General features: G+C 44.2%; 1 protein-coding gene across 5 annotated transcripts in view; it reads right to left on the bottom strand.

The window, feature by feature from the left end:
- DPF3 (double PHD fingers 3) overlaps nt 1–26,528 on the bottom strand; it is a 193,634-nt gene that overhangs the window by 153,625 nt on the left and 13,481 nt on the right. For 3 of the 5 annotated variants that reach the window (XR_011047938.1, XR_011047937.1, XM_068397951.1), the window contains exon 1: nt 18,257–18,372. The exons of 1 other annotated variant lie outside the window; for it this stretch is intronic. Coding sequence is in view for 2 of the 4 variants with exons in the window: in XM_068397951.1 (XP_068254052.1) it covers nt 18,257–18,372 (116 nt within the window). In the remaining 2 variants the exon portion in view is untranslated. Of the gene's footprint in view, nt 1–18,256; nt 18,373–26,528 lie in introns of those variants that run through there. One more of the 5 variants, XM_068397950.1, reaches the window with a different exon arrangement.

Raw genomic sequence — 26,528 nt, 5'->3', positions numbered from 1 at the left:
TGCCATTCCCATCTCTCCTACCCTCCCGGTAGGAAGAGGAGAAACAGGCCTCGTCCTCCTCCAGTTCTCCATTCCAGCTCTTCCTACTTCTTCCTTCCCCATAGCCAGAATAGCACTGGCCTTGGCCCCTCAGCCTTGGAGGGGCAAAATGCAGCTTTGCTTGCACTGCCAGGAAGCCCCAGGTCTCTTTAGAGTGCAGGCGTCTGCAGTCCCAGGGAGCACCGGTGCAACTAGAGTAGGTGATACCCTGCGTAAGCATGCTGAAGAGTGATTTTGTAAGGATTATTGCTATGTAAGTGTGCTGCCAACTTAAAGCAGAAAAACAAGTGTCTCGCACAAGCACTGTCCCCTGCTGTGTAGCTACAATTTTATTATGAAGTAACTTTCGTCACCCTTCCAACAAGTAAGCAAAGGTCTACCAGCCCCTGGACTCTTTAGTGGTAACTTGAAACAGATAAGGATTGCTCTAATATCAGTCATGACAATCAAGTTCTCTGTCATTTTTTATATGCTTATAAATACATAAAAGGAAACACTGATTGAAACTCTGAGCAGGCCTGTCAGAAAACAAAACCACTCCACATAACTCCTAGGTAAGTGGTACTTCCTAGGGACCAACAGCACTTTTGGCTCCTCTTTGACCTCTCTAAGTGTATCGCCTCTGATGCCCTCCCCAGTGTGAAGGCCCATTGATTCCCCTCTCTGGGATCAGGTTCTAGTCTACACACAGACTCTTGCATATTGATTCTTTCCTACCCATTTTAAGTTCCCCACCTGAGAAACTGTTAAGAAGTAAATACAGAAAACAACAACAACCACCTTCCTAAAATAAAGTGTGGTTTAACTGTAACAGTAGGAACAAGGAAGAATTCAAAATGTTTTAAAATAAAATCTACTTGTGCCTTCTCCAGCTGAATTCTAACCTTCCGGGAGGATGCAGCAGCAGGTCTGTCTGTACATCAGCCTGATCCCAGCTAGTAACTACCCAAGGGAGCACCATTCACCTGGGGAGAGTTCTTCCCCCTTCCCGTTTGCTGAGGTTTTTTGACTTCGTTAATCCGAACTAGTTTAAGTGTGATCCAGTGGAGACTTCCATGCCAGCTGCCCACCTGTTACTATGTAACACTACTTGTAGTGTTCATTTATGAATGCTCTTGGTCTTGCTTTTGCCCTCTTGATTTTGTTTCTTTCTTTTTTAAAGTCAAAACCCTGCTATTAAACTAAGCTGAGAGACCATACAGTAAGCATCCTTCATAGACAGCAAATAATCAAAGAATATACAGCATCCAAAACATTGCAGAGTAGCTCCAAATCTCTCACTAGAAAGATGAAAATTTCTCAATAGCACCATCCTGAAATGGGTCAGTGAAGTGAAGCGCCTATAACAAACTTCTGTGCAGGAATGTACTGGGAAATTTAAAGGCAGTGGCTGCTCTTCACCATCTCAAAGCATGGAAACACTCAGGATGAGCACAGCTTATCTGACCGAAGTGGTTTTGCAGGTATCTCAAACAGAGCAGTAACTACCGTGCAGGGTTGTAGGGCACAAGAGGATCATTTGGAAGCAGAGAGAATTGATCGTACAGTTGGTATTAACATAGGGATGAAACATTGCTTTAAAAGTTCAAACAGCAACTGTCAGCTGAACAAAGTTGGCACAGGGTAACAAACGAGTTTTGCAATTGTGCTATTTTTACTATGTAATACCAATACTGTATAAAAGAACAAATGTTGTGTATATGTTCAATGCCAAACCTAAACCATTGCTAACAGTGTTGTTATGATGTGATTAAAATGTCACCATCATTATTTGCTGAAAAGGATTTTATCCCCCTGCCCAAGCAAGTGTTTTCATTACTGGAGTTTTACCAGACATGTTTGTGAGAAAGAAAGGTGAAGGAATAACCCAACTCAAATACTTAAAAGCATTTAACCGTTCTGGCTCATTGACAACTGTACGCTCTCCCTGTGATTTTTAAGAGCTGCTGACGCCTCACGGAAAAAACTTTGAAAAACATAGTATTGAAAAACAATTTTGCCAATGTGTCATATTTTCTGTCTTATCCCTTTCCTTGCTTCTCACTAGTAGAAGAATCTACATGAAAACAGAACCTTGATTCTTTAGGTAGACAAAATTTGGATCCAAGCTCTGCCAAAGCATGTGGGTGTTTGGATCCTGTCCATTAAAGGCATTTAACTTCAGATCCAGGTTCAATCTTTGAAGCTCGCAAGAAGTGCTGAGATCCAGGATTTTGCTGTGACCCATCCCTGTTACTCAGGAGTCATTTGCTGCCTGTCCTGCACGTTAAGCTATAGTCTTCTGCTAAGGATCTCATAGGTGGCTGCTGATGACAACATTTTCTGCCAAATTATAAGCATCGGGCGCTACTGAATATCTGAGGTGGAGGGAGATTCTGAAAATGTCAGGGAGGGGGAATAAAAGGAATTTTCTCTGGTAGTACAGTTGTCTTGAAATAACATAGACTGGTTTGTCTCTCACATTGGCATAACTTTTTGGACTTCAGTGAAATCACACTGACTGAGTACAAACAAAAACCACAGTCTGTATGAAGCTAAAGTTTTTTTTTCACATTCAGTGTGTTGAAACAACACATTCCAGCCCAACCATAGAAGCTCCTGCTGCCTTGTAAGCACAGAAAAGAGATTCACCCCAAATCTCCCAATCTGCAAATTACTGTGAGCCAAACTTCCTCAGCTCAAAAAGATGCCAAACTGGACATAATTTCAAAAAAAAAAGAATCACATTTCAGCATGGCTTTGGCTCCCTCACTTCCTGATTTAGCTACACCGGGCAGAGCAATGGAAATGCTGGACAGATACCTTCCTTGGGAATGTGCAGGAGGGCATGCTTTCTAAGTGACCTTGCCCCTCCTTTTATCAAAACACTTCTCTTACTTTCATTGACATTTACCCCAAGGACATTGAAGCAAAGCAAGAGCAGAAGACTAGCACACAGACTGCCTGCCTGCTCCAAGAAAAGCTTTTCATCAGTGGATTTACCAACGACTGGGATATCTGAGGAAGACTGACAGATTCATAAGTGCCCAGGGTTTGTGTTTCACTGTTGCCAAGTCACAAGACAAAACCCACAAATCTAGCAGAGAACTAAAAAACTAGAATTTTGTGAGGGGTGAGCTGCCACCTACCATACGCATTGGGAGAAAGAAGAAAATGGCAACAGTACATAAAGCAGGCTCCCGACTTCTCAAGTGCCATCTTCCTCTTGCATTGTGTAGTATCACAGTACTAGACAACCTGTCACACAGACTTCAAAGGGGCTACTTTGATTAGAGAGAGCTGAATTTGCCCACAGAACCCCACCATCCCTTCCTCTGAAGAACCACAGACAAGCAGTAATTACTAGATGAAATGGAAACAAATAACCACCAACAACTCCACTCCCAGTTCTCCACTGTCTTGCACTTCATGTGGTCATTCACATCTGGGCAAAGTGAATGTGAAACACTTCCAAACCACCGAAGCAGTAATTTACACTCACTTCCACTGCATCGGGCATGAGACTGAAGAATCAGGCCTTCTCCTACAAGCAAAATGTCCCCCGCAATGAATGATGAGTAAAATATAGGCTGTGTAATTCCACTTGTTTTGGAAAACAGTCAATTTAGAAAGGTTACCATAAGACAGCAGCAAAAATTGTCTCCTGAACTCCCAACATCTCAAGCCATAGCCTTGTCAATAGTACACAGGGTGCAAAAGATTATGGCCAGCTCAGGCCATTAGTTTCCTTTCTGGGCAGGAATCCCAGCATAACAGATACTTATGCATATTCTGTTCTCATTTTATCTAATTACAAATATCTCTCTAAGGATGGGGAGGGGAGAAGAGGTTTGATCACACAATTTTAGGTCACTTATGCAAGAGATTGCTGGGATATGCATTGATCCAAGGAGTGTTGTAATATTTTAAAAGTTCCCAGAGCCCTCTAGTAAGAAAAAAAAATATGTATATATGTATCATTTTTTCCTATCTATACAAGTTTTTGAAACTGACCAGTAGGAAAGTGTTGAATCATATACTGCTACAAATCAGTAAGAATTACATGGAAATGTTTAAAATACCAAGACATTGATTAACAAACAATACCACATTTTCCTAAATACCATCTGTAAATACATTCTTTCTTTCCTATATTATACATGCACACAGATATACATATATTATGCTTACACACAGTTTTCTCTGAATAAGACCAATAACATCAGACAAAAAATGGAACAAGGTCATTTAAGAAAAAATCAACTTTATGTTGCTCATTTGGATTTTTACTTAGTGGTTGCAACTCTGGTGAAAGGTGCAACATTGTTTTACATTGATGAACTTTCCAAAGCCACATTTAGGCATGATCTAATTAAGTACAACAACTTAATATTAAGCAGAATTGCCCCTGCTTGCCCTAGACCAACATGGCCTAACTCTTCTGCAGTCCAAGAATAGGTACAAAATTGTACAATTCCCATCACCATCTCAAAGTGCTTCAAACCTGTTCCTGACTGCTTCAAACCTGCTCCTTAAGCATGGGAGGAGTGGGATACAGAAGAACTTGGGGGATTTCTTTAAGAGGAAAATGCAAGAGTTGTTTGAAACTCATATGGGAAGATTGGAGAAGTTATTGGGTGAATAATTACTTTGGAAAAGGATATCAGAATTAAACAGACACCCTTCAGAAACAGAAAACAGTAGTAACGGAAGAAAAAAATTGGATCTTAAAGGTCAGGAAGTACAGGGAGAATTGCCAAAGTCAAAAGTTAGAACTTGCAAAAGCTATTAAAAAATAGTAATATTCTTCAGACATCAAAATAAAAGCGATCAAAGAAAGTTCAGCTGTTTTGCAGTTAGAGTGGTACATAGATTAAATATAATGCAGGTACAGGCCAAGAACTAAAGAAATGCTGTGCTTCACTGGGATGACTGAGGTGGAAGCCACAAAGACATTTGTGCAGTCAAGGCATAAATTCTGAATAATCTCTGCCCAGGAACTGTGACATGAAACTGTACATCTACTAGCAAGTTCTTTAAACAGATACTGCAAATCATGATTACTACTATATTACTGAAGTATAGCAAGCAAAATCAAATACTCTTTGTTAATTGTTTTAGAACACAAACCTTGCAAATTATTGCAGTAAGGCTGAGTCAGAGTTTACCCTCGTGCAGTTTTTTAAGTGCAAAATGATCTAGGACACTCTTGAACAAGGAAACTACTAAGATGCAAGACCCATACCTTGTGCCAGAGTAACTTGACATCTTGCTTTCATAAGAAACTGATATTCTAGACATCATCTTCTTAGCTATTTGGACTTTCAGAAAATGTACATATACAGATACATGTACACATACAGTACTATATGAGAAATTACTGAAAATGGAGAAGATAAAGATTAGTACAAGAATGGTGATATGACTGAAAAACCACTGAAAAAGGGTTGGACACAGGTAAACTGTCCTAATAGAGACAGTAATTGGCTGATGGGAGGTTACTTCTGGAGTTCTAGAAAGGATTGGTCTGGGGACTGATCTTATTCAGTATTGCCATTAATGACCTTGGCACAAAAAGTATGTGTGCTGATAAAAGTTAGCCACTTAGACAAGTTGAAGGGACATCAAGGAAATTAAGAATATCAGGCAAGAATTAGATGGAGTGAATTCAGTATAAATTTCACTTAATACCCTGGAGATGGTCATCTCAACAACAAGAACAGCTCAAAGGACAGAAGAAGAAACATAACAGTATCATTCTACCACAGGATGACTATGAACCACCAGCACGATACAACCAGAAGCAAATGCAAAAGCAAGGTGCTCCCAGAAGAGGTAAAAAATAAAGTTATTGTAGAGGGCAAAACCTCACCTGGATCAGAGTACGATTCTGTCTACTCACACTCAAGAAAGTTGAATGTGAGTAATCCAAGCTGGAGTAGAGAAGGCAAAGACAATAAATACTCCAGCGATCAGAGGGAAGGAAAAGATAGCGCAGACAGCTTAGTATATCAAAACAAAGACTGAGGGGGCTTATAATAGTGTCGTACAAATGTGTGATAGTGAAGAGGAAGACATGGAGGGAGCAATAGCATTTAAACTAACAACTCCATGCTGGCACCAAAACAAATGGGTATAAACTGGTCACAAGTAGGGCTAGGCTAGGGATTAAAATGCTATTTCCAGCCATCAGAGCAGTGGGTTCTGGAACCTTCCCAAGAAGAGTAATGGAAACAAACAGTCCAAGTGGGGATTTAAGACAAGGACTTTTCAGTTTATGAAAGGGATTATCTGACATGGTACCAGGGGACTGGACATAAGACCCAGGAACCCTCTTTTAAACTTACACTTCTATTAATTGAGCCTCTGTGGCCAATTTGGTCTTCATCTCATCTGAAAGCACCCACACAGGAACCAATTAGTGCCAACTGGGATGGCAGCCTTTATGATATAGGTACTTACCTACTAGAAACAAGACCAGGCTCACCCACACGCTCAAGACAAGATATTAAGCAAAGCCTCTTGCTTTGATAGGCACTCTAGCCCAACCTGACCTTTGATGATAGTACAACATGCAAGAAAATCATGTTCAAGCCACTGTCATGGCCCCTTAAGTCCTTTTGCCATGAGACCACTAGTCTGTGGTCAGTTTCGATGCTGTCATCGAAACTGTTCTTCCGGAGGCGTGTGCAGAATTCTCTTGGAAGGTAGTCTGTATCAAAACCCAGGGGTGAGCATCTCCCAGACACTTCAGTCCCCAAGAACTCACTACTCTTTCATCCAGTCCTGTTAGCCAGCTACTCAGAGGAGACCTCTGCACTGCAGGTGCTGCCTGGAACACCATACAAGAACTACTGGCCAGCTTAATGAGGCCTTTTTGACACACAAAATAAAAACCCAAGGGAGGCAAAATGACAGACACCAAAAGAAACATCCAGGTTTAGCAGAATCTCCTCACACTAAGACTGAAATTTTCATGCAGCTTTTGTATCAGTGTAAAGACCTAGCAGTAAGCATTTGAGCTGGCCCCTATTGGAAAAAATAGTATTTATAAAGACAAAAGCAAAAGGTCAAAGTCCTACAGCCCTGAAAACAGATGTGTTGGAGGGAAAAACCTGACAGGTCCTGATTGATAACCATGCTTGAGGGAAGCTGCTGGAGGAAAACTGCTGCAGCAAAGGCTGCAGGGAGTTACTGTTCCAAAACCCTGCTGCGGCAGAAAAGGCACATGTGGCTGCTAGAGCAGGAGACGGACATGGTTAATTGACTGGGAAAGTTTAGCAGAGATGGAATTAATGCAAAGAGCTCAGAGCCCAGGCGTGCAATTCTGTTACCAAGGGAAGGAACCATTCGGCTGGAATTGCAATCCATTTTCAGGTCAGAGCCTTTCCCAAAGGCAGAGCGCTCACCCCTCATCTGTTCTTCCTCTTCCCCTCCAAGGGGTGCACAGAGGAGAAGGCAGCTGGAAACAGCAGCCTGGGACATAGACTGCCCTTTGAGGGCCAGCCAGGTTTAGACTTCGCATGGTGCGTGTTTAGCAGTGAGGAATTCGGGAGACGTGTCAGAAGAGACAGCCTCTCCTAACCCTAGGACTTTGTGGATAAGTTAGTTGTGGGAAAAAAACAAGAAAGTTAATAATAGGGGAGAGGGGAATTTACTTTCAGATCTACCCAGCAGAATGAATACCTGAACCAGATACATTTGCAGTTTGGTCAGATGAGAATGCCAGGAGTTAGTTACTGTGGAATCGCAGCAACAACATGGAAAAAAATACACCCCAACAATTATTTTTTTTAAAGAAAAGTGGACTGCAGAGGAAGATAGGAAAGACACAAACACGAACCACAGACCAGATGATATAGATGACCTTATGCAGTGATGCGTGGCCAATATTTTGATAAGTAGCATCCACGACTGTGTTCCTTTCAGCTAGTGTCTCAGAGTCTCTTTCCTCAGTAAGGGAGGACTAAATCTGGGAACTTCTTCATTTCTTCTGCCTTTTTAACAAAGGGGCTTTAAATACAATTACAGATACTTACAAGTAGCCTTGTAAAATAAATTGAGTGAAACTGTTCTCACACCAATGACTTTGAATTCAATGCATGAACTGTGCTGAACAGACTGTCTGGTGTGCAGCATGTGTATTTTGAAATGCAAAAGTACTTGCCACTTGGTTTATTTCCATGGTAAAATCTTTGCACCCCAACAGTGCCTTTATTAGCTCTAGGCATAAAGCACTGCCATTAAGGATGGTTTAGCGATATTTATCAGTCAACTTCTTCCATCAGAACCAGGCAGACAGTCTTAACTCACTTTCCCACTCTTCCTCCGTGCCCCTAATTTCATCTTGGCCATGGAAGTGCTATCAAGGAAGGATCCCCGTTCACTTTCAACACATCACTTATATACTGCCTAACACTCAACACCAAAAGCAAAGCAGTGTGGCTTCTAAACCTCCAATTCTGTCAAGGTTGACAATGTGACTAGTGTGACCATCACCAAGTCAGTCAGTGCATGCCATTCCTCCCATCAGAAGAATGGAGAAAATAATCCCATGAAAGGGACTGCGATGCTTACTTTAAGCATGATTATAAAGCATTTTCCTGCTCTGGCATGAAAGTGCCACATACTTTACATTACAAATAACATAGATTTTTCCTAATACTTTCACGCTGGAACCTCCTGAAATCCTCATTGTAGGATACATAAAGAGAAAATCCCAGGTGGGAGAAATTTTGTATAGCTGCTTTCTGCTCAGTCTGAAGAAATCTCACTTGGTAGAGCTACTCACAGAAGGCAAAGGTAGTCTTTTGCAGGTAAAGAGGGACTCTCCTTTAGACCTGTATTCATGGACCCGAAGCTAACTACGTTTTAGCAACTGGTAATTACATTAGTGCCTCCTCTACTCAGCCTGACTAGCATGAGAGTCATACCTGACTATGAAAATAAGCTCATGACTTATCTATGCCATACAAGTCAGGGGTCAGATTTAATTCAGTAGGCCCTGATCTGCCATGCTGCAACCACGAAACAAAGCTGCCTCTCCCTGTGCACGGAGGCAGAACACTGAAGCGAGTCTTGCTCCAAGACAGCACCAAAATGCATCACCGCATACTCCCCATCCTCCTCCAACACACCAGGGTACACCACAGAGAGTCCATCCTCCCCGTCCAGAAGCCATTAAAAACTCTCCTCCTTATCCTGCATGAGGGGCCTGAAACAAACATTTCATTTTGGGAAATGACTCAGGAAGAACATGTGAGGAAGCAGAGCAACAAACAACACATAATGTGGATATAAATCCAGAAAAAATATTAAAATCATTAAAGGGTTGCTGCTCCCTGACGGCTGGAAAAAACAAAGAGAGTTAATTAAAAGCAATCTCCACACAGCGCTGAGTTAGCCTGCCCTGATAAATCAACAGCTAGGACTGCGCTTGTAGCGGTCAATGGGGGAAAGAGGTTGGGAGGCAGGGGAGAGGAAAGCTAGGAGAAGATAAAACATTTAGCTGAGACTATCAACAAAAACAAATCAGATCTGGTGACAGAAAATTGCGAAGGGTTTTCCACATGTTTCCCCCATCAGCTTTTTTTGGTTAGATTTCGACCTCGCAAATGCCTGTTTGCCATCAACATAACACCAGCTAACTTGATCAAGTTCCCATTCATTTGTACCAGCACAGGAGAAGAGAGAGAAGTGAGAAGTCTTCGGAGCCCCATTCTACCCGGGGAGGTATTAACATTGCTTTCACCTACATGCCATTTGACCACTGAGGACTAACATCACCGAAATTAACAGAGGGGCACATCCTTTTTGGAGGAGTACCTCCTAAAAATTAAAGGGTCAGTCAGATACGATGAAGCCACAGAAGTCATCTCTCAATGCTGCAATTGAGAGAGTTTCTCCACACCTGTGGAGAAAGAGCTCACTGCAGAGTCTTCCCATCATCAACCCTCACCCATCACATCTCTCATGCCTCTTAACCTGCACTACCCCAACTATAAAATGTACTAACCTCTGAATTAAAATTGTGCTCCTGATTTATTCCATATTTCACATCAACAGGTATATTCTAATGAACTGAAAACTTCAAGGATAAAGAATCCATAGAAAACACAAAAACCTACAGTCTTCAAAACATCCTTTAGTAGTTTAAAAAAAAAAAAAAAGTAAAAGCAATCAGGGTAAGCTTGTAGATACAAGTGGGTTCATGTTATAATTTCCGATATTGGACACTAGTGAGTGATTTATCTGAACACTCAGGAGGACAGCAGCCTCAAACATAATGCAGTTTTTATTCATGGTCAAAACCAAAGGAGTTTAGCAGTAAAACAGCTTTCTGAACCACTGTTTCCATTATTGCTTATTCAGATTCCATAGGTTTTAAAGTAACCATAAACATAAAGTATATTTGTCCCCATCATTGACTAAACATAGTCTCTCAGGAAACAATATTGAGACAAAATTACCTGAACAGTCACAAATCCATGGATGACTTTCTTCAGAACTGTTCTTGAAGGAAACGGAAATATGGACATTACTTTTCCCTTGAAGAAATAATACTAACTTTGTGTCTCCATTATAAGTTTCCCTATAGCACTGTTCACTGGATAGTGAAATATCTGGGCTATAACTCTGGCCGTTTCAATTTTTCTCCCAACTCTGTGACTAACCACGTTAGGCTGTGGATCCACAGGAACACTAGAAACTGCAAAGTTCTTAGAACCAGACCAAAAATTTCACAGCCACGTGACACAAAGCACTGAACTGGTGTTCACTTACTCTTCCAAAACATGAAAAGCACCCAAAACATTTTCAAGAGGAAATTTTGTTCCAACAGGCACAATATATCTTCCTGTGGCTAGCATGAAGCCAACTCAAAGCATAAAACCAGCATAAGCACTGTACTTGCGTTTTGGCAGAAGTAGCATGCCCACATCTGATCAGATCAAATCAGCCCTGCCAGCTGATGCGGTAGGGCAGACTGGAATTAACCAACTCGAGGCACGGCCTTACTTCACTGCCCTGCACCTGATTTTCTTTGCACTGTCCAACCTATTTAGATTTTTGAGACCTAAAAGGCAGGATGCATTAAGCCATGTGTTTGTAGAGAACTGAGCACAACATCTTAACCAAGGCCTTGTGTCTTGTATCACAAGGGGGCATCTGAGAAGAAACAAGGAGGAGAAACTATAAGTTATGTGGGTTTCCTTTCTTTTGCATAGTAAGATTTCATACGCATGTTACAGTTGGCATTTTATATTACTTTACAAAAATTATCAGAAAGCAAGTACAGCATTATCAGTTGTCAAAGACTGATACAACTCATGGTGGTGTATGAATGGGGAGATGATCCTCAGGCTGGATTAGTTCTGTCACTGGGGACAGAATATTAAATAGGGGACTGCAATATTAAATATCACTTTCAGCCTTTCTCACCAGAATAATAACACTGATGGAGTCAGTGTCCCCATCGACACCTGAGCAGGGGACTCTCTCTCAGCTACAGCTCAGCAGAACGCAAAATTAATGACTCAGGATTTGGCAAGCACACGCTGCTGATCACAGCCACCTAGTGCACACTCATCAGTACCTGCCCTGCTCTCACTACTCCACTGACTCCCTGTGAAGCCTCCCCTCAGACAGTGCTGGGGTGCCAGTAAAACCTTCCTTGCGGCAGGAATTGCAACTCTCTGACCGCACCTGGCTCGGGCAGGTAACCTGAAAACTGAGACACATGCTGACACACTCCTGCTATTCCCATACTGGAGGGGATGGGGGTGTGAGAAGGATATTTGCCAGCAGCCGTTGAGACGCTGCATTATTCTTCTGAGACATCTGCTGGGAATCTGTGGTTAAAATACACTCTGCTGGGAAATAAACCATATATAACAATTAAAAAAAAAGTATCATACTTCTAATAATTTAGGCTATTAAAGATAAATAAGAATTTTAAATATTCGGTATTCAAGCATTCACTTACGATATTTGCATTACATGTCATTCAGTTTAGACAGTGAAAATATACCGGGCAGTTCTCTTCTTTCTTTTGAAATAAAAAAAAAGAAAGGAAAACCACATTCTGCTTCTCACACACCAGTCCAGCGTATTTGGGTTTGTTCCATAAATTTTTAAAGTTTTTAAAGACAAGAAAGAAGCACTTCCTTCTGTAAAATGTTGTTTAAAAAAAGGATCTTAAAAGTATGCTTTCTTTTAGATTGTGTTGATGACAAACCTTTCCTTAAAAGAAACAAACCAGTGCCAAAACTGGGATCTGCACTAAGGAAGCGATTAACACGCCTCAGTCCAGAGAGGACGAAACTGCCAGGCAAAGCCAAAAGAGCAGTACAGTCCTAATGAAGCCCTCAGAAGAGGCCTTAAGTGGTGTTGCCTTGGTGCTGCTTCTCTGCACATAGGAGTATGTCACCCCAGTCAGGGAATCCTCAGATCAGAGGTCGGTCTGTCCAAGGGAGAAAAACATCAACTCCCAGAACAGATTCATTCCACTCCTACAAGTCCTCGGGGATAAACAATACAGGGATGGTTCTTGCTCAAGGCAACGTCACATACAGACAACACAGTGATGAGCCCAGAATGAATACCAAGATTGTAAAATTGATCTACCAAGCAAAGAAATTCAGCTCTGACATGAAAGACAAACCAAAGTGAGAAAACACCAGACGCTGCAAACGATAATCCTAAAAGATGATTTATTTGCAACCAGTGGGGGCATTGGAATGCCTCATTCTGGGACAGCAGAGGTACAGCCAACTGTCATAAATTGCAGAAGACAGATATACAAGACGGACAAAGTCTGCTCTTGAGAGCAACCTCCAAATACCATGCTTCCAGTTTTAGGAAAGCGGAGGAAGAAATCAATTTTCATTAGGCTACACAAAGGATGAGCCACATTACCTTCGCCATGACTCAGACTGAAGACAGAGCCCCATTTTGCTTTGTGTACTGGACTTCTGCATGGTCTGGGTAAACTATTCCCACTCGGACACTGTGATTTTAATCTAACGGGCATTATGCACCCAGCCCATTGAACATGTGCTTACCTTGAAATTATTACACTCTCCAAAAAATCATACCTTTGGGCCTCTGTAGCACTACCCAGGTAGTTCAATATTGCTTTCACACACCACAAATAATATGTTTTAAAAACATTTTCTTCAGTAACAATTTTGTGATACAAGCTCCATCCATCCACACAACTGGACAGACTGTGAAAGGCTGGAACACCAACAAAACAAAATTACAAAAGCACTGCAATAACTAATCATGCACAAGCGACTCATGGAACCAGACATAACACTGTAACTGGTAACATACCATTGATCAGACTCTCTCATATTCAAACAAGTGTATCCCTAGGTCTTCTTAACTTGGCTTCTCTACCCCACAATGACTTTGGTTTTATGCTTACGTTTCCTTGCATAAATACAATAACATTCATCTCTCATTTTCTCTGAAAGCTGGTGCTGAGATACAGAAAATATGGTTTTCATGTGGACAACAGTTTTGGTTTGAAATGTGTCACATCAGTGCTCATTTATGTTTTTAAGTGACATCAGAGCCACACTGGAAATGCTGTAGAGATTTTGGTATGTGATTTAGTGTGCCCAACAATCCTGTTCTGTCAAGCAGAAGAAAATTCCCTTCTGCAAAGCCACATTAAAATCACCTCCACATCACTTGTAAACACTGAACTGGCAACCTAACTGTCCGTCTATTTTATTGCTTCCACCTGCTGAAAGCAGCACTGCACATTATACTTTCACTTTAATATTAAAAATCAGCAACCAGATGCTTATGCAACAACATCCAAAAAAAAAAATCAGTCTTCGTCAGCACTTAATCAGGACGTAGGGCTGTTTCAGGGACACGTAATGGGATACAGGACCTTCCAATTAAGAGTCTCCAGCTTGAATTCAAGCCAGAGTTATCACTAATGAAATACTCTTGCCATACGAGACCCCAAGACCCACGCTGGTCTGTTGCCGACATGAAACAGGGATGCAAGCACAGACCATTTCTTCACAGGTGTCTCGAGCCACAGAATTCATCATCACAAGGACAGCCATTTGGCAGCCCAGGGGTCGGAGCTGGCTGTCAAGGCAATTTTATCTGAGAAGGTACAGCAATTGGAAAACCAACCGCTGCTGTGTGTTTGCAGCAGGAACACAAAGACAGAACAGGCCTGGTAGGGTTGATAAGGTCAGCTCTGACACTGTGCGCACAAGTCGGCGGTCATCTGGTCCCCAAATACCTGCCAGGGAATAAGTGTCCCCAGGCATGTCAAAGTTACCTGACAATACAGTCAGCATGCAAGCAACCTAGCCTAGCTATTGAGCCCAAGTTAGCCTCTTTTGTCCCAGGGGCTGTCCCGAGCAAAAGAAAGGGAGGTCACCAGCACTGCTACTCCGAGGCTGAACTACTGGGAGGCAACAGCTCCTCTGGTGAGCACCCAGGCAGAGAGCTATATGGCATGAGGGAACCTCACATGCAGAAAAGGCAATAGCCTAACATATGTTCCGGTGAGTATGTTTAATTGACAACCTGAAATAAAAGTCAGCTGTGGGAGTAAAGACAGAGAAGGGAAACCAGCTCTGCTTCTAGATAAGACTTTGTAAATTACAAGATCTTAATTACATTAAATGCATTATGGTACCATATGCATATCGCTAATAAGGCAGAGATGGAGCAAATGGGACTAGATGCTAAGGCTGGAAGTTGAACGTCTGCATTCTAGACCTGATCTTCGAATTAGAAAGTTTCTGAACCACTTTGTCCTAGTTTAGCCATCCATAAAACAAAGGCAATAATCCTTCCTTCACAGGGGTGTTGAGAGGTTTAATTAATTAATGTTTACAAAGTCCGTTGAGATTTCTGACTGACATTTGAAGTAATTCAGAATACTTTTTAACTGCATTTGTTTCTTCTACTGCACCACTCAAATGTCTCCATATTAAGATACACAAAGGAGAAGAAGACGGAAAGAAAAAGTATGGAGATAGGAACACAGACTAGTGGGAAAAATCAGCCCAACAAATCCAGCACTTCAAATCCACTGCTGTCCCATCAAAGCTATCTGAATACTGCCTTTTCTACAGATGAAGAATGTGTTTATCCAGACACCTGCTGCCTTTCCCTTGCAGATCTGTTAACTTAGATCTCTGATATTTTTGCCTGTAGCACCATTGTTGGTAAACAACAAAGTATTAAACGGCAGAAAAAATAGGCAGTCATGTCAGGTTGATTGGATCACCAGAGGAAGTGAAGGGAGAAGAGCAAAGGGATGAAAGCACCAAAAGAGAACCAGAAAGTGAGAAGAGAGTGCTAGACGGAGAAAGAGGCAAGCTGAGTGTAAGGAGGTGCCAATCATTAGTAAGGGACACCACGCACTGAGCTATTCTACATAATGTATTCCCAGATGCTCAGGTACAGTGGAATACTTATCCCGAGAGACTAGTCTAGCATGAACAAGGCCACATATGTGTCCAAGTGCCAGGGATAAAGTGAATATTGGATACACTTAAATGCACAAGCACACACAGGGAGCTGCTTGACACCTGAGCTAGGATTTCTCAGCGTCTACATTGTCCCCCATCTCAGAGCAAAACCTTTGTGTGGCCGGTTTCTGTAGGGGGCGTTTGTGGGTTTTGAGATACAATCAAAACGCAGACAGAGGAAATGTAAATGTCATTCAGCTCCCTTTCATTGTCAGGAAGGACACATGAGGATAAAATACTGTGCACTGCATCCCTTCCCCTATTATGTGTCCTAGTGCTTTTGTCCTAATTTATCCCATGCATAATTTATTTACATGTGTATTGTTTCCCGATCAGCAACTTTAAAGAATAAGTGAAAATTATAAAATGTTTTATTAAACAAGTTGTTAATAAAAAATGCAAATGGTGTCAGACAGCCAGTACCAATTCTGTTTCCTCCACATAGCATTAGTGCTTTAAAAGGCACACAGAGAAAAGCGAACCCAGCACTTGATGTCTATTGTTTCCTCCTCTCACACCCCTCAGGGGCGAGGGGAGGAGAAGGGAGCTAATTATAAACGGCCTAATGCTGCCCTCCCCGACTTAAGCAGCAGTGGGATCGGGCCCCCGAGCCATTTCGGCACAAGCAGCCCTTCAGCAGGATCCGCCCTCTCCGGAGATCCGCCGCCACCACCGGGAGCCCCCCGGTGTCACGAAGTGCTAGGCGAGGAGGCAAGGTCCCGTCCTCCGGCGGGGCGGGGGCCGCCCGCCCGCCCGCGCGCCCGCCCGCTCCCACGGCGGGGCCCCGCTCCTCGGGCTGCGGCCGCTCCCCGGGAGCTCCCCCGCGCCGTCCCCAGAGCCCACCCCAGCCCGGGCTTCCTCGCGAGTGGCACAAACGTCCGTGGCTTTCCCCAACCCAGGTGAGAAGCCGCGCGGTGCGGCCCCGTCGGTGCGCTCCGCGGGGTGAGCTCCGACATGAGCGCGGTGCGCTCCGGGGTGCGCTCCGGGGTGCCCTCCGGGGTGCCCTGGGCAGCGCCCGGCGGCCGGAGGGGCTCAGGGAGAAGTCGCTCTCGCCTGCGCAAGTATTAAACCTCCCGTCAAAGGGGGAGCCCGCCGTCCCTTCCGCGCGGGTTTCAGAGCATGTCCAGCCCCACACCGTCCCCCCATGAGGGTACTCGGATTTCTTTGATTAACCCCCTGACCACTGTGCTCCCCTGTCCCCGCGGATTTTTTATAAGGTGCTACCGAGAGAACGGGTAAATGAAAGCAAAGGCTTTCTGCCAGGACGGAGCAGGAGAGCTGATAAACAGGTCAGCACCCCTTCCCAGTTCGAGGCTTTCCCTTCCCTCCGGATCGCAGAGGGACAGCAGCGGGAATCTCTAGAAAACCCTTCAAGTGTTCTTCCAACTCCAGCCGGAGAGACTTGAGTCGGGGGGGGAAGAAAAGAAAAATGAAAAGAAAAAAAAAATAAAAAAAAGGAAAACCTCGCAGCCCTAATTTCATCTCCGAAAACTCAAACGTATAAAAACACCCACTCAGCGCAGCCAGAAAGTGCCAGCGAAGCGTCACCGCCAGGTACTCTGCTTCCTTGCTTTATTAGCAAGAGCGCTGCCCCCGTTAGCAGGGAAGTCGTTTTAAAAAGGTTAAGACAGCTCCTCTCCCCACATACGGTGCCAAATCCCACTCTCCCTAATGCCTTCAGGGATTAGCGGCGTGCGCTGCAGACCACAAGGAAAATAAAGGACGCGATCCGGCAGACGACAAGCGGCTCCCGCGGGCCCCCTCTGAAATCGGCCCTATTTCCAGCCCGGGAACTCCGGAATATCTCCGCAGCAGAAGCACCTGCCCCCTCCCGCCCACTCGCTCGCTCCCACCCTGCGTTTCCCCCGCCAGTAGCGGGTCAGATCCCGTCCGAGCAGCCCTTGGCTGCTTGTGCCCACTCTCAAGATGGAAACACAATCAACTCTCTTTGCCACTTTGAAAAGCGAAAGCCTGTCATATGCAAAACAGACCTCCGGACTTCCTGCCCCGAATCAACGACCGGCAGTCCCGAGTCATTCATTTCACGCGAGCCTGCTTCCCTCTCTCCCGCACAAGCGCCGAGGTGCGCCGGCGGTGTCCCTGCTGCCCCGCTTCCCGACTGCCCGTGCCAGCCCCCCGCCACTCAGCCGAGAAGCGAGGGGGCCGCTTCGCTCCCCCTCCTCAAGTCATCCCAACTCCGCAAAGATTTGCGGCGGCAACTCCGAGCTGCGGCCGGAGCGCGGAGGCACCGCGCACCGAGCCTGCCCCCCGCCGCCGCTGCCGCCCTGGGCCGGTGCTTCCCCCGCCGGACACCGGCTCGGCGGCGGGGCGAGCCCGCCCGGACAGCGGGGGCCGGACGCTGTCAAGTGCGCGCACCCCCGCGGGACGCCGCCGCTGCCGTCCCCGCGCCGCGCTCCGGGAGCGGCGGGCAGCCCGCTGCCGCCGCCGCCTCCCCCCGCCCCGCCGCCCCCCCCGCGCCTCCGCGCCCGGGCGCCAATTAACCGGCGCGCGAGCCGAACAATTTTTCCTCGTTAATTTCGGCGCGAGCCGCGGGGATGTGTTGCACAAAAAACGAGCAAGTCGCTGGGGCAGAAAGGAGGGCGGGAGGAGGGACCCGCCGGGAGGCTGCCGGCACCCGGCTCAGGCTGGCAGCCGGCGCCGGAAAGGCGCCTTTTTTCATATTTAAACCACGCGGAATATGTACATTTTTGATTCCTACTTACGCTTTCAGGGGGTTGTGAATGACAGTCGCCATTTTGCTACAATGTAACAGAATATTGTGTCTCGGAGTTCTAAAGGTTCGCTCAGGGGAAGCGGCCAGCCAATCAGGGCGCGGCATACCGGCCCGCCGACCAATCCGACGCCGCGGGCGGAGCCGGGGCTCTGCTAGTTATTAGGGGAGCTGTCAAAGCCCAGAGGTCACTCCCTCTCCCTGGAACTGGCGGCGAGCAGGTCTTAAAGGGGCAGCGCCCGTCCTCGGGGCCGCCGCCGCGCCGGGGGCGATCGAGGGGGCGAGGGCGGTCACGGGGGGACTTCCCCGCAGCTCTGCGGCTCCCGCTCTAACGCACCGCGCCGGGAGAGGGAGAGCCGGGCTCGCTCCTCGCCCCTTCGCACCGCCGTCGCTTCCCCTCGTTTCCCCGGCGGCGTGCCCCACCGGGGAAACGAGCCCGCGCCGCCCCGCTCGCCGCTCCCGCTCCCCGGCAGCATCCTTCCCGGGCTGCTTCCCCTTCTCCTAAGCCGCTCTCCGAGCCAGGTCTCCGGGAGCCGCCGGCGCTGGCAGCGGCTCCAGGGCAGCGCCGCTCCCGCTCCCCCTCCCCCAGGAATTTCCCTCTCCCTGTCAGTCATCCCGGCCCACAGCCCCTGCGCCCTTACATAACGCGCGGCCGCCGGACCGACCGACCGACCGGCCCGGCTCTGCCCGGCCCTGACACAGAGCACCTCCTGGCGCGCCGGGAGCTGCCCCCCCAGCTGTCGGCACCGGGAGGCGCGGGGGGAAGAGCCCTGACCCGCGTTTTAGCGGACATGCAGCCCCGCGGTGAGAGAGCGAGCGGGCAGCTGGACCCCGGAGTGCGGCAGGGTGCGGGCAGAGCCCGTTTCTGGGGAGGCAGCAAACTCCAGGAAGTCTGGGATTACCTGCAACTAATTAAAGGAGCTTGCAAATGAATTATGAAGCATGACCTAAGTGATTTAAGAGGTGCCAATACTGATCTCACTCTCAGAAGTGAATTCACTGAAGTTCACGAAATTACACCAGTGTAAATCAGGTGTCAACAAGAGTAGAATGAAACCAAGAAGTTTTCTTCTTGTCTGATATTAATGTAAGCTTTGTCACCTAATACTTCTTTCCCTCTCTCAAACGCCTTGCCTCCCTTCAGGCATCCTCTATCCCTTTAAAAAACCCAACAACCACCACCAAAACCAAGCCTGCTTCTCCATTCTTTGCATTTATATAACCAGAAGAAACTCAACTAAAGACAGTTAAAATACACCACTGTAAAACCAGCAAAAGAGAGGAGACTACAGAACCAACTTGATTCACAACTTAACCAATAAAAGAATGGAAGTAATTATGTTTGTGAGATATTCGGGTGTTAAAAGAAGTAGACATACAATTTTCCTTAGCTAGTGGGCTGAACTTCAAAAGGCAAAGACAACCAAAACCTCTCTCAACAGCTGGACAAAACAAAACTTTCTAATACTGAGGCAGAATAGAAAAGGGAGGGGGATGGAGAACAGAAAGATAGAGAAATTGTTACCTACGGAGAGGAGAGGAGCAATGCAGCAGTTTCCAATTCATCAAGGATTCATCAGAAGTTTGCAAAAAGTTAAACTTTCTAAAATCTGTCTATGGTTCCTCTTTCCAAAACGTTGCTTACTCCAGCTACTAGGTCAACCTAGGTACTGTGCCAAGCGTACACCCCTGGAGGGAATCGTCTCTTCCATCAAAGCAATCTAAGCCATTTGGTTACAGGCACTGCTTAGGAGAAATAAGCTTTCTGTCAGCTGGAGAGTTGCCAAGATGCTGAGATCTATCCCAGAACAGTTCTGGGAAGCAATCTTTAAGAATGTTTCCATTATCATATTACATTATATTATTTAATACAGTAGTAGCCCAGGTGACATTGAATGTGACTTCAGACCCTCCCATTCAGTACTCTCACTGTTCACAGGAAAAGCTAACCACAAACTGACGAGTTTTCATCATCACACAGTTGATGCACATGCTGCAAAGAAGTGAACGGCTCGGCATGCACCTGAACTGGTGACTCTGAACTAGCGACCTATATCACATCTCGCTATTATGAGGATTTCTGGTTTGACTTTTCTTATTGCCATGCTATTCACCTCATGGCAAACATCAAACACATTTTAGCGTTTACCCTAGGATGGCAATATTCACTCATGGGCTAACAATGACTTCACTTCACACGAAAGAAAAAATAGCCTAGGACCATATCACACTGCAGAACTGGGAGCAGATTTGTGCTACTGAGAGAAGGCACCAAAATTCAGCCAAGCTCTAGAAAGCCTTGAGATACTCTAATGCAAACTGCTGACATTTTCAGAGAACTAAAAAAAACCTGTTTGAGGTCATTTTTAGGAGTTTAGTGAGTCCCTCTGGTCCTGTTTGGTTGGATATGTAGGCCCATTCCTGCTCTGCAGGCAAAGAGTTCTTGGCGCAGCTTGGCAGGGAGCATATTGCAAAAATGGGATTAAGCCACATGTGTGCTTCCCTTGCTGCTCCTGTTATTCAGACAATGGGCCTTTATCGGCTACCAGCAACAGCAACAAAGAGAGAGAACAGCCACAGATGACCTTGGATTGTTGATAGCCCTCTTGCCAGGCAGACCCCACATCACTGGCCAGGAGAACCAGTCAACAGCACTCCCTCGCTCAGAGGAATCTCCGGGACGCCCAAGGACAGAGCTGCCTTATCAGACCAGTGGGAAGTCTCACCCATGGTAACAAATACATCAGGCTTTGCTCACGTGTCCATACAGTTTTCTTATAGTGTTTCATGTAGAATTCCATAACAGTTAGATTACCATGGTAGCCAGAAAAAAGGCAGGGAGCACCAAGTGGCATTTCACTTGTAATGAACTACATAACTTATTCATATATTCGCTATTTGTAAGTAAGTGGACCATAACAAACCTATGTTAATAAAACTTTTACACCACACCATAGTTACCTCCATTTTCACATACACACTAGTCTATCATCAACCTATCATTTATGAACTAAATTTTTAGACTAATTTTTCTTCTGATTTTAGGGTACTGTAAGTCACTAATCAATAGTGTTACTGTTGTTTTACACCCTACAGGACCAGCACATCTGAAACACACTTAGTTACACATACGAGTTCCAACTTCAGGATTTTTACATTCCTACTTTGCTACTGATACTTTTATTCAGACCCACCTGAAACTTAACAAGTAGGCTGCAAGAAAATATAAATACTGTAAAAGTATTTGGCATAAAAAACCTTGGTAGGCATATTTTTAATGAGAGGTTGCCAACTGTTTAGACAGCCAACATTTAAATTAAAAAAAGGAAGGTAAGTTTTGACATAAAACTGTTGGGGTAAAATCTATAACATTAACGCAAGGCCTAAGCATGCTGCCTCCATTGGGTTAGAGTGAGCACAGCTTTAGAAGGCAGAATCCACCACCTCACCTCCAGCCCCTGATACAGAACCACAGCTGGTCTTTACCCAAACAGAAGAAAAACAGTGTCACTTCTTTTCACTGTATTGGGAGGTGTCATGTCTCGTAGATCATACTGCTGCCCTCCTGATCCACCTCTATTTCAAACATTTTTAACTATTTACATAATGCAAGTGCATTGATACTTTCTGTGAGGTGTCAAAAATATTCCTGCTCACTCTGTAAAGCCTTATTTTGGCTGACAATCTTTCACTGTGAAAGAGATTTTACCCTGTATTTGTTGTCTCCTGCTTTCCTTTTTATCTTGTTAAGTTTTAACGTAGAGCTGTTTTTTTTTCTGGAGGGAGGGAAAGTTAGGTTCTTACTTATACATTCCTCAACTCTCGTGAATTGGAAAGTGAAACAAGCTAGACAATGAAAGCCACAAATCTAATTTTGCTATGGAGGGAAACATAAAAGACAAACAGTTGTTAGTCTACCAGAAGCCACATGTTTTTTTCAGCTTTAATATTCCCAGATATTTCCAGTGATATACAACTTTATTATTTTCAAATACATTAATATTCAAAGGACCAGATTCATATAGGTCTAAATATGACAGCATGCTCTGCATGCTGTGATGTAGCTTGTTACAGCAAAACAAGGCCCCACATGCACAGATATCCTGCAACAGATTTGAAGTCTTACCCCCTTTTTATTTATTTAAAGCTGTGCAGACATCTCTCATATACTGTTTCTTGACAGCCCTCCTCCTCACCTTCTTTGATCTTTACCAATAGTTGGTCAGCTGAAAGAGGAGGGAAAGATATCGGAGTGTCAATGTTACCGACTCAACACCAGCCCTCTACAGACACATCACCAAAAATTTTACAGTTAGAATAACAAAGATAACTATGGAGCTACATAGCGTGAAAATCGGCACCAACGATTCATTCTTTGCCACTTTGAGAATGGCATTCTTAAAAGGTGACCTCAATTATTTTTTTTTTAATTTTTGAGCAAAGTTTCCCCTCTATAGCTATAGCAACAATTTTTTGATGACTTTAGGCTATCTTGATTTAGGCCTGATTCTGACTTCCCAAAGTTTTAATTTTGTATTCACTGTTCAGTTTTCTGTCACATTACAACTGAACTACATCTATGCTGAAGTCTGGACTTAAGCCCCTTTATTTTTCAATACGATGTTCTGATAAAATAAATATATTTTAACACTAAAGAGGAGTCTCTATGATTAAGAAGTACATTGAGGCCTCAATCTGAAGTTTTCAAAAGTTTGGGGAGACAGAAGTTGTTTAAGGTTCCAGATTCTGGTTCAAGACTGTCCCCAATTTAACAAACTGCTGAAAATCTATTTACATCGGTTGCCAGAAAATTCTTTATGTTATCATGGATTGTTCTTAAATTTCCCCAACAATCAAAAATAACGTTATGAACAAACTGCCTCAAAACGAGAACACAAATCTGTATGCTAGCCCCTGCAGTACCACGGTAATAGTAGGGAAATTAATCTAATAACACAGATAGACACATGCTCTGAAGAACACTCGCAGTAACTATGGTTGTCCTCTCCATGAGGGGAGTCATTGTTACAATTTAGATGGGACAAAACTACGTTCCTGTCACGAAGCACAAGATTTACACATCCAGAGTCACAGGTCTGTCTGCCTTATTTCTTACGTGAGTAACTAGCCAGGTGAAAAAGAAAAGAAAAAAGTGAACCCTTTCAGACTCCCTTTCACTCTTCCCTGCATTAAAGGTAGGGAAAAGTATTTCTACACCTGCATCCATCAATGGGATACAGAGTGGCACCCTGGTTCATCTGAGATAACTCTATGTCTCCTGTCTCCATCTATTTCCAGTGTGGGGCTGAAAGGGAGTTTCTAAAGTGCCTTGAATCTTGGAGGGAGCAGATTGTACAGACTAGGACATAATTACACGGACAGATTTGACCCTCAAAATTCCACATCACCACTGTGGATGGAGTCTGTGGATCCTACCTACATACAGTTTTAATGACCTTTAAACACAGATTTCGAATGTGGCCTGAGTGTGCTGCAACATGACTTCCTCTTGCTCATGAGTAGAAAACAGAATGTAATACCTTGCTAATCAATCTTATCTCTAATAAGCACAGAGCACACACTGTAATTATGATTCTAAGACAGGTTTAACATTTGGATTGAGCATAATGTATAGCACTCTACCTGAGAAGATGAACAACTCTGAGAAAAACAAACTGCCACGTTCATCCAAAGAGAATGTTAACTTTGAATTTTGCTGTTGATTGAACAGCTTCACCTTTCCTTCATCACTGATGAGACCACCTCAAAGAAAGGAATGAGTATTTCACTATGACTATCTGCTGACTCCACCATGGAGAAATTTTTTTTGACAGAGTAGGTAGAAGTGAGCTGTCCAGACACAGCTTAGAGTAACAACTTGTTTTCTTTCAGTATTCAAGCTTCCTTGTTTAAAAAGTGTATTTTGGTCTTTACAAGGCCAAGAGAACAAGCACTATCAAAAGCAGGCTACTTTTGTAGCACATACAGGAGTTACACAGCTTGCAACAAAACCAGTCTATTTTTTTTAACTATACTGAAAATCAGATTTAGCCAGAAAATGTCCCACCTGCTAACTTTTTTTGAGTTTTTTAATATTATTTGTGAAATATTTTTTTTTCAGTATTTTTTAAAAATTATTTTAGTAACATCTTCCATGGTTTCACCCTCTCTTCCGTATAAATACAAAAGAATTTCAGTGTTGCAGCTTTTAATTTTTTTCTTTCCTTCTGTTTTGTTCCATTATTTTCAAAACAACCTGTAACTTAAAATATCTTCCACTTTTACAAAGTTCAGAGTAAGAAAAATAAAACCTGATGGGGGGGTTGAGGTGGAAAGGAAAACATCCACATAAACAGCAGTTTGGAATTAGTGAAGGGATAAGAAGGCACTAGCTCATTTTATTGCGTTGATTGGCCAAACACCAGAAGAAAATGCAAGTAAGGGGGAAATAAGAGAAATAAGACTCCTTTTGTTTAGCTACGCTTTAAATCCTTCTAAATAGAAACAGCTTTTAAAGTGTCATGGAATTGTTTTTCCATTTCCCATCCAACTTTACTTTGGTAGAGGAGGGAAACAACAGAAAGGTATGGACTGACCTGGCTAAAATACCAGTTTAGGTCAAGTCTAACGTTAAAAGTTGACAACTGCAAATTTCAGTGGACACATGCGGTACTGGTATAACACCAAACTGATCCTGGGAACCTACTAGAGTAAGTTATTGCAGTCAATGTCACAGTGGAGCCAGCCCTGATGTACTTGCCCCCAAATATTCCCAACAATTTGTGCCCGTGGAGCTAATCTGATACAAATTTCCCCAACCCAAACAGGCTCTCAGGCCAGAATTCTCCCCTTCAGAATAAATTTGCTGATACTTTTTAACAGAGATAGCCACATTGGCAAAATCCCTTACATCGAAACAACGTTGCCAAGGGCAGGGCATTATTTGTTGGGGTTTTTTGTTTGTTTTCTTGATTGTTTTTTTTTAAAAAAGGGTGGAGCAGCTCTGCTGCCAAGACATCTCTTTCCAACGCAGAAGCCGCCTCTCCAGCAGGAATCTCTGCCGTACAACTCCCACCCCGGCCATTCTTCTCTCACATCTAAGCCCTTGTGTCAAGTCCTCTACAAAAGCTCAGGCTTTCCCTTGAGTTGACAGGCCTTTGCTGACACTGTTACTCTGTGCTGCCTCAACAGAAAGCAGCTAAGAAGAGCTTGTCAAAGTTTATTATGAAATTCCAAGCAAAGAAAGAGGCTGATGGGATACTACTTGATGCAAGGCCCATATTTTTGCTACTGCTGATGCTGCTTATTAGGCTATTTCTAGGACTACCCTGTAGAGTCCTTGTGCCATTCCAAGAAAGACTGCCTAGTGCGGGATTTACCAGGCACACATGTAGGGCCAGATTCTCACCTTTCACATTGTCATGGTTTTGGCTGGGATAGAGCTAACTGCCTTCTTAGTAGCTAGAATAGCATTGTGTTTTGGATTTAGCATGGGATTTGGTATTGGAAGAGTGTTGATGATATACTGATGGTTTTAGTTGTACTAAGAGATCAAGGACTTTTCACCTTCTCACGCTTTGCTAGTGTGCAGGTGCACAAGAAGCTGGGAGGGAGCACAGCCAGAGCAACGGACCCAAACTGGCCAATGGGATATTCCATATCATGCAACATCATGCTCAGTATATAGATAAGAGTTGGCCAGGAAGTCCTCTCTCTCTCCTGGGACTGCAGTTTTGGGGTTTCTCTCCTCCAAGATTGCTAGCCAGGGATGGGCTGGGCATTGGTCAGCAGGTGGCGAGCAGTTGCACTGTGCATCACTTGTTTGTATATTCTATTATTATCATTATCATTATTATTATTTTATTTCAATTATTAAATTGTTTCTATCTCAACGCATGAGACTCTACCTTTACCTTTCTGATTCTCTCTCCCCCATTTCCTGGTGGGTGGGGGAGAGTGAGCGAGCAGCTGCGTGGTATTTGGCTACCTGCTGGGTCAAAACCACAACACGTGTATTAATAATATGGGCCTACTGACTTTAGCAGTACTACTGCTACTATTTACCCCAACATCCACAAGAGCAGGCTTATACAGGCGTCATTCCAAAACCCACAGTTAACAGCTCTTACCAGTGAGCTCAAGTAGGCTACAGAGACTCAAGCTTCCTAACCAGCATGCCCATGAACCACACACTCTTTCCCCCACATTGCTACAAGTAGCACTCATATATGCTACATATTTAACCCATCTTCAGATCCCAGGCT

Source organism: Nyctibius grandis, chromosome 4 (assembly GCF_013368605.1).
Source record: "Nyctibius grandis isolate bNycGra1 chromosome 4, bNycGra1.pri, whole genome shotgun sequence".
Taxonomy (NCBI): domain Eukaryota; kingdom Metazoa; phylum Chordata; class Aves; order Nyctibiiformes; family Nyctibiidae; genus Nyctibius; species Nyctibius grandis.
This window is presented reverse-complemented; position numbering and strand designations above follow the sequence as displayed.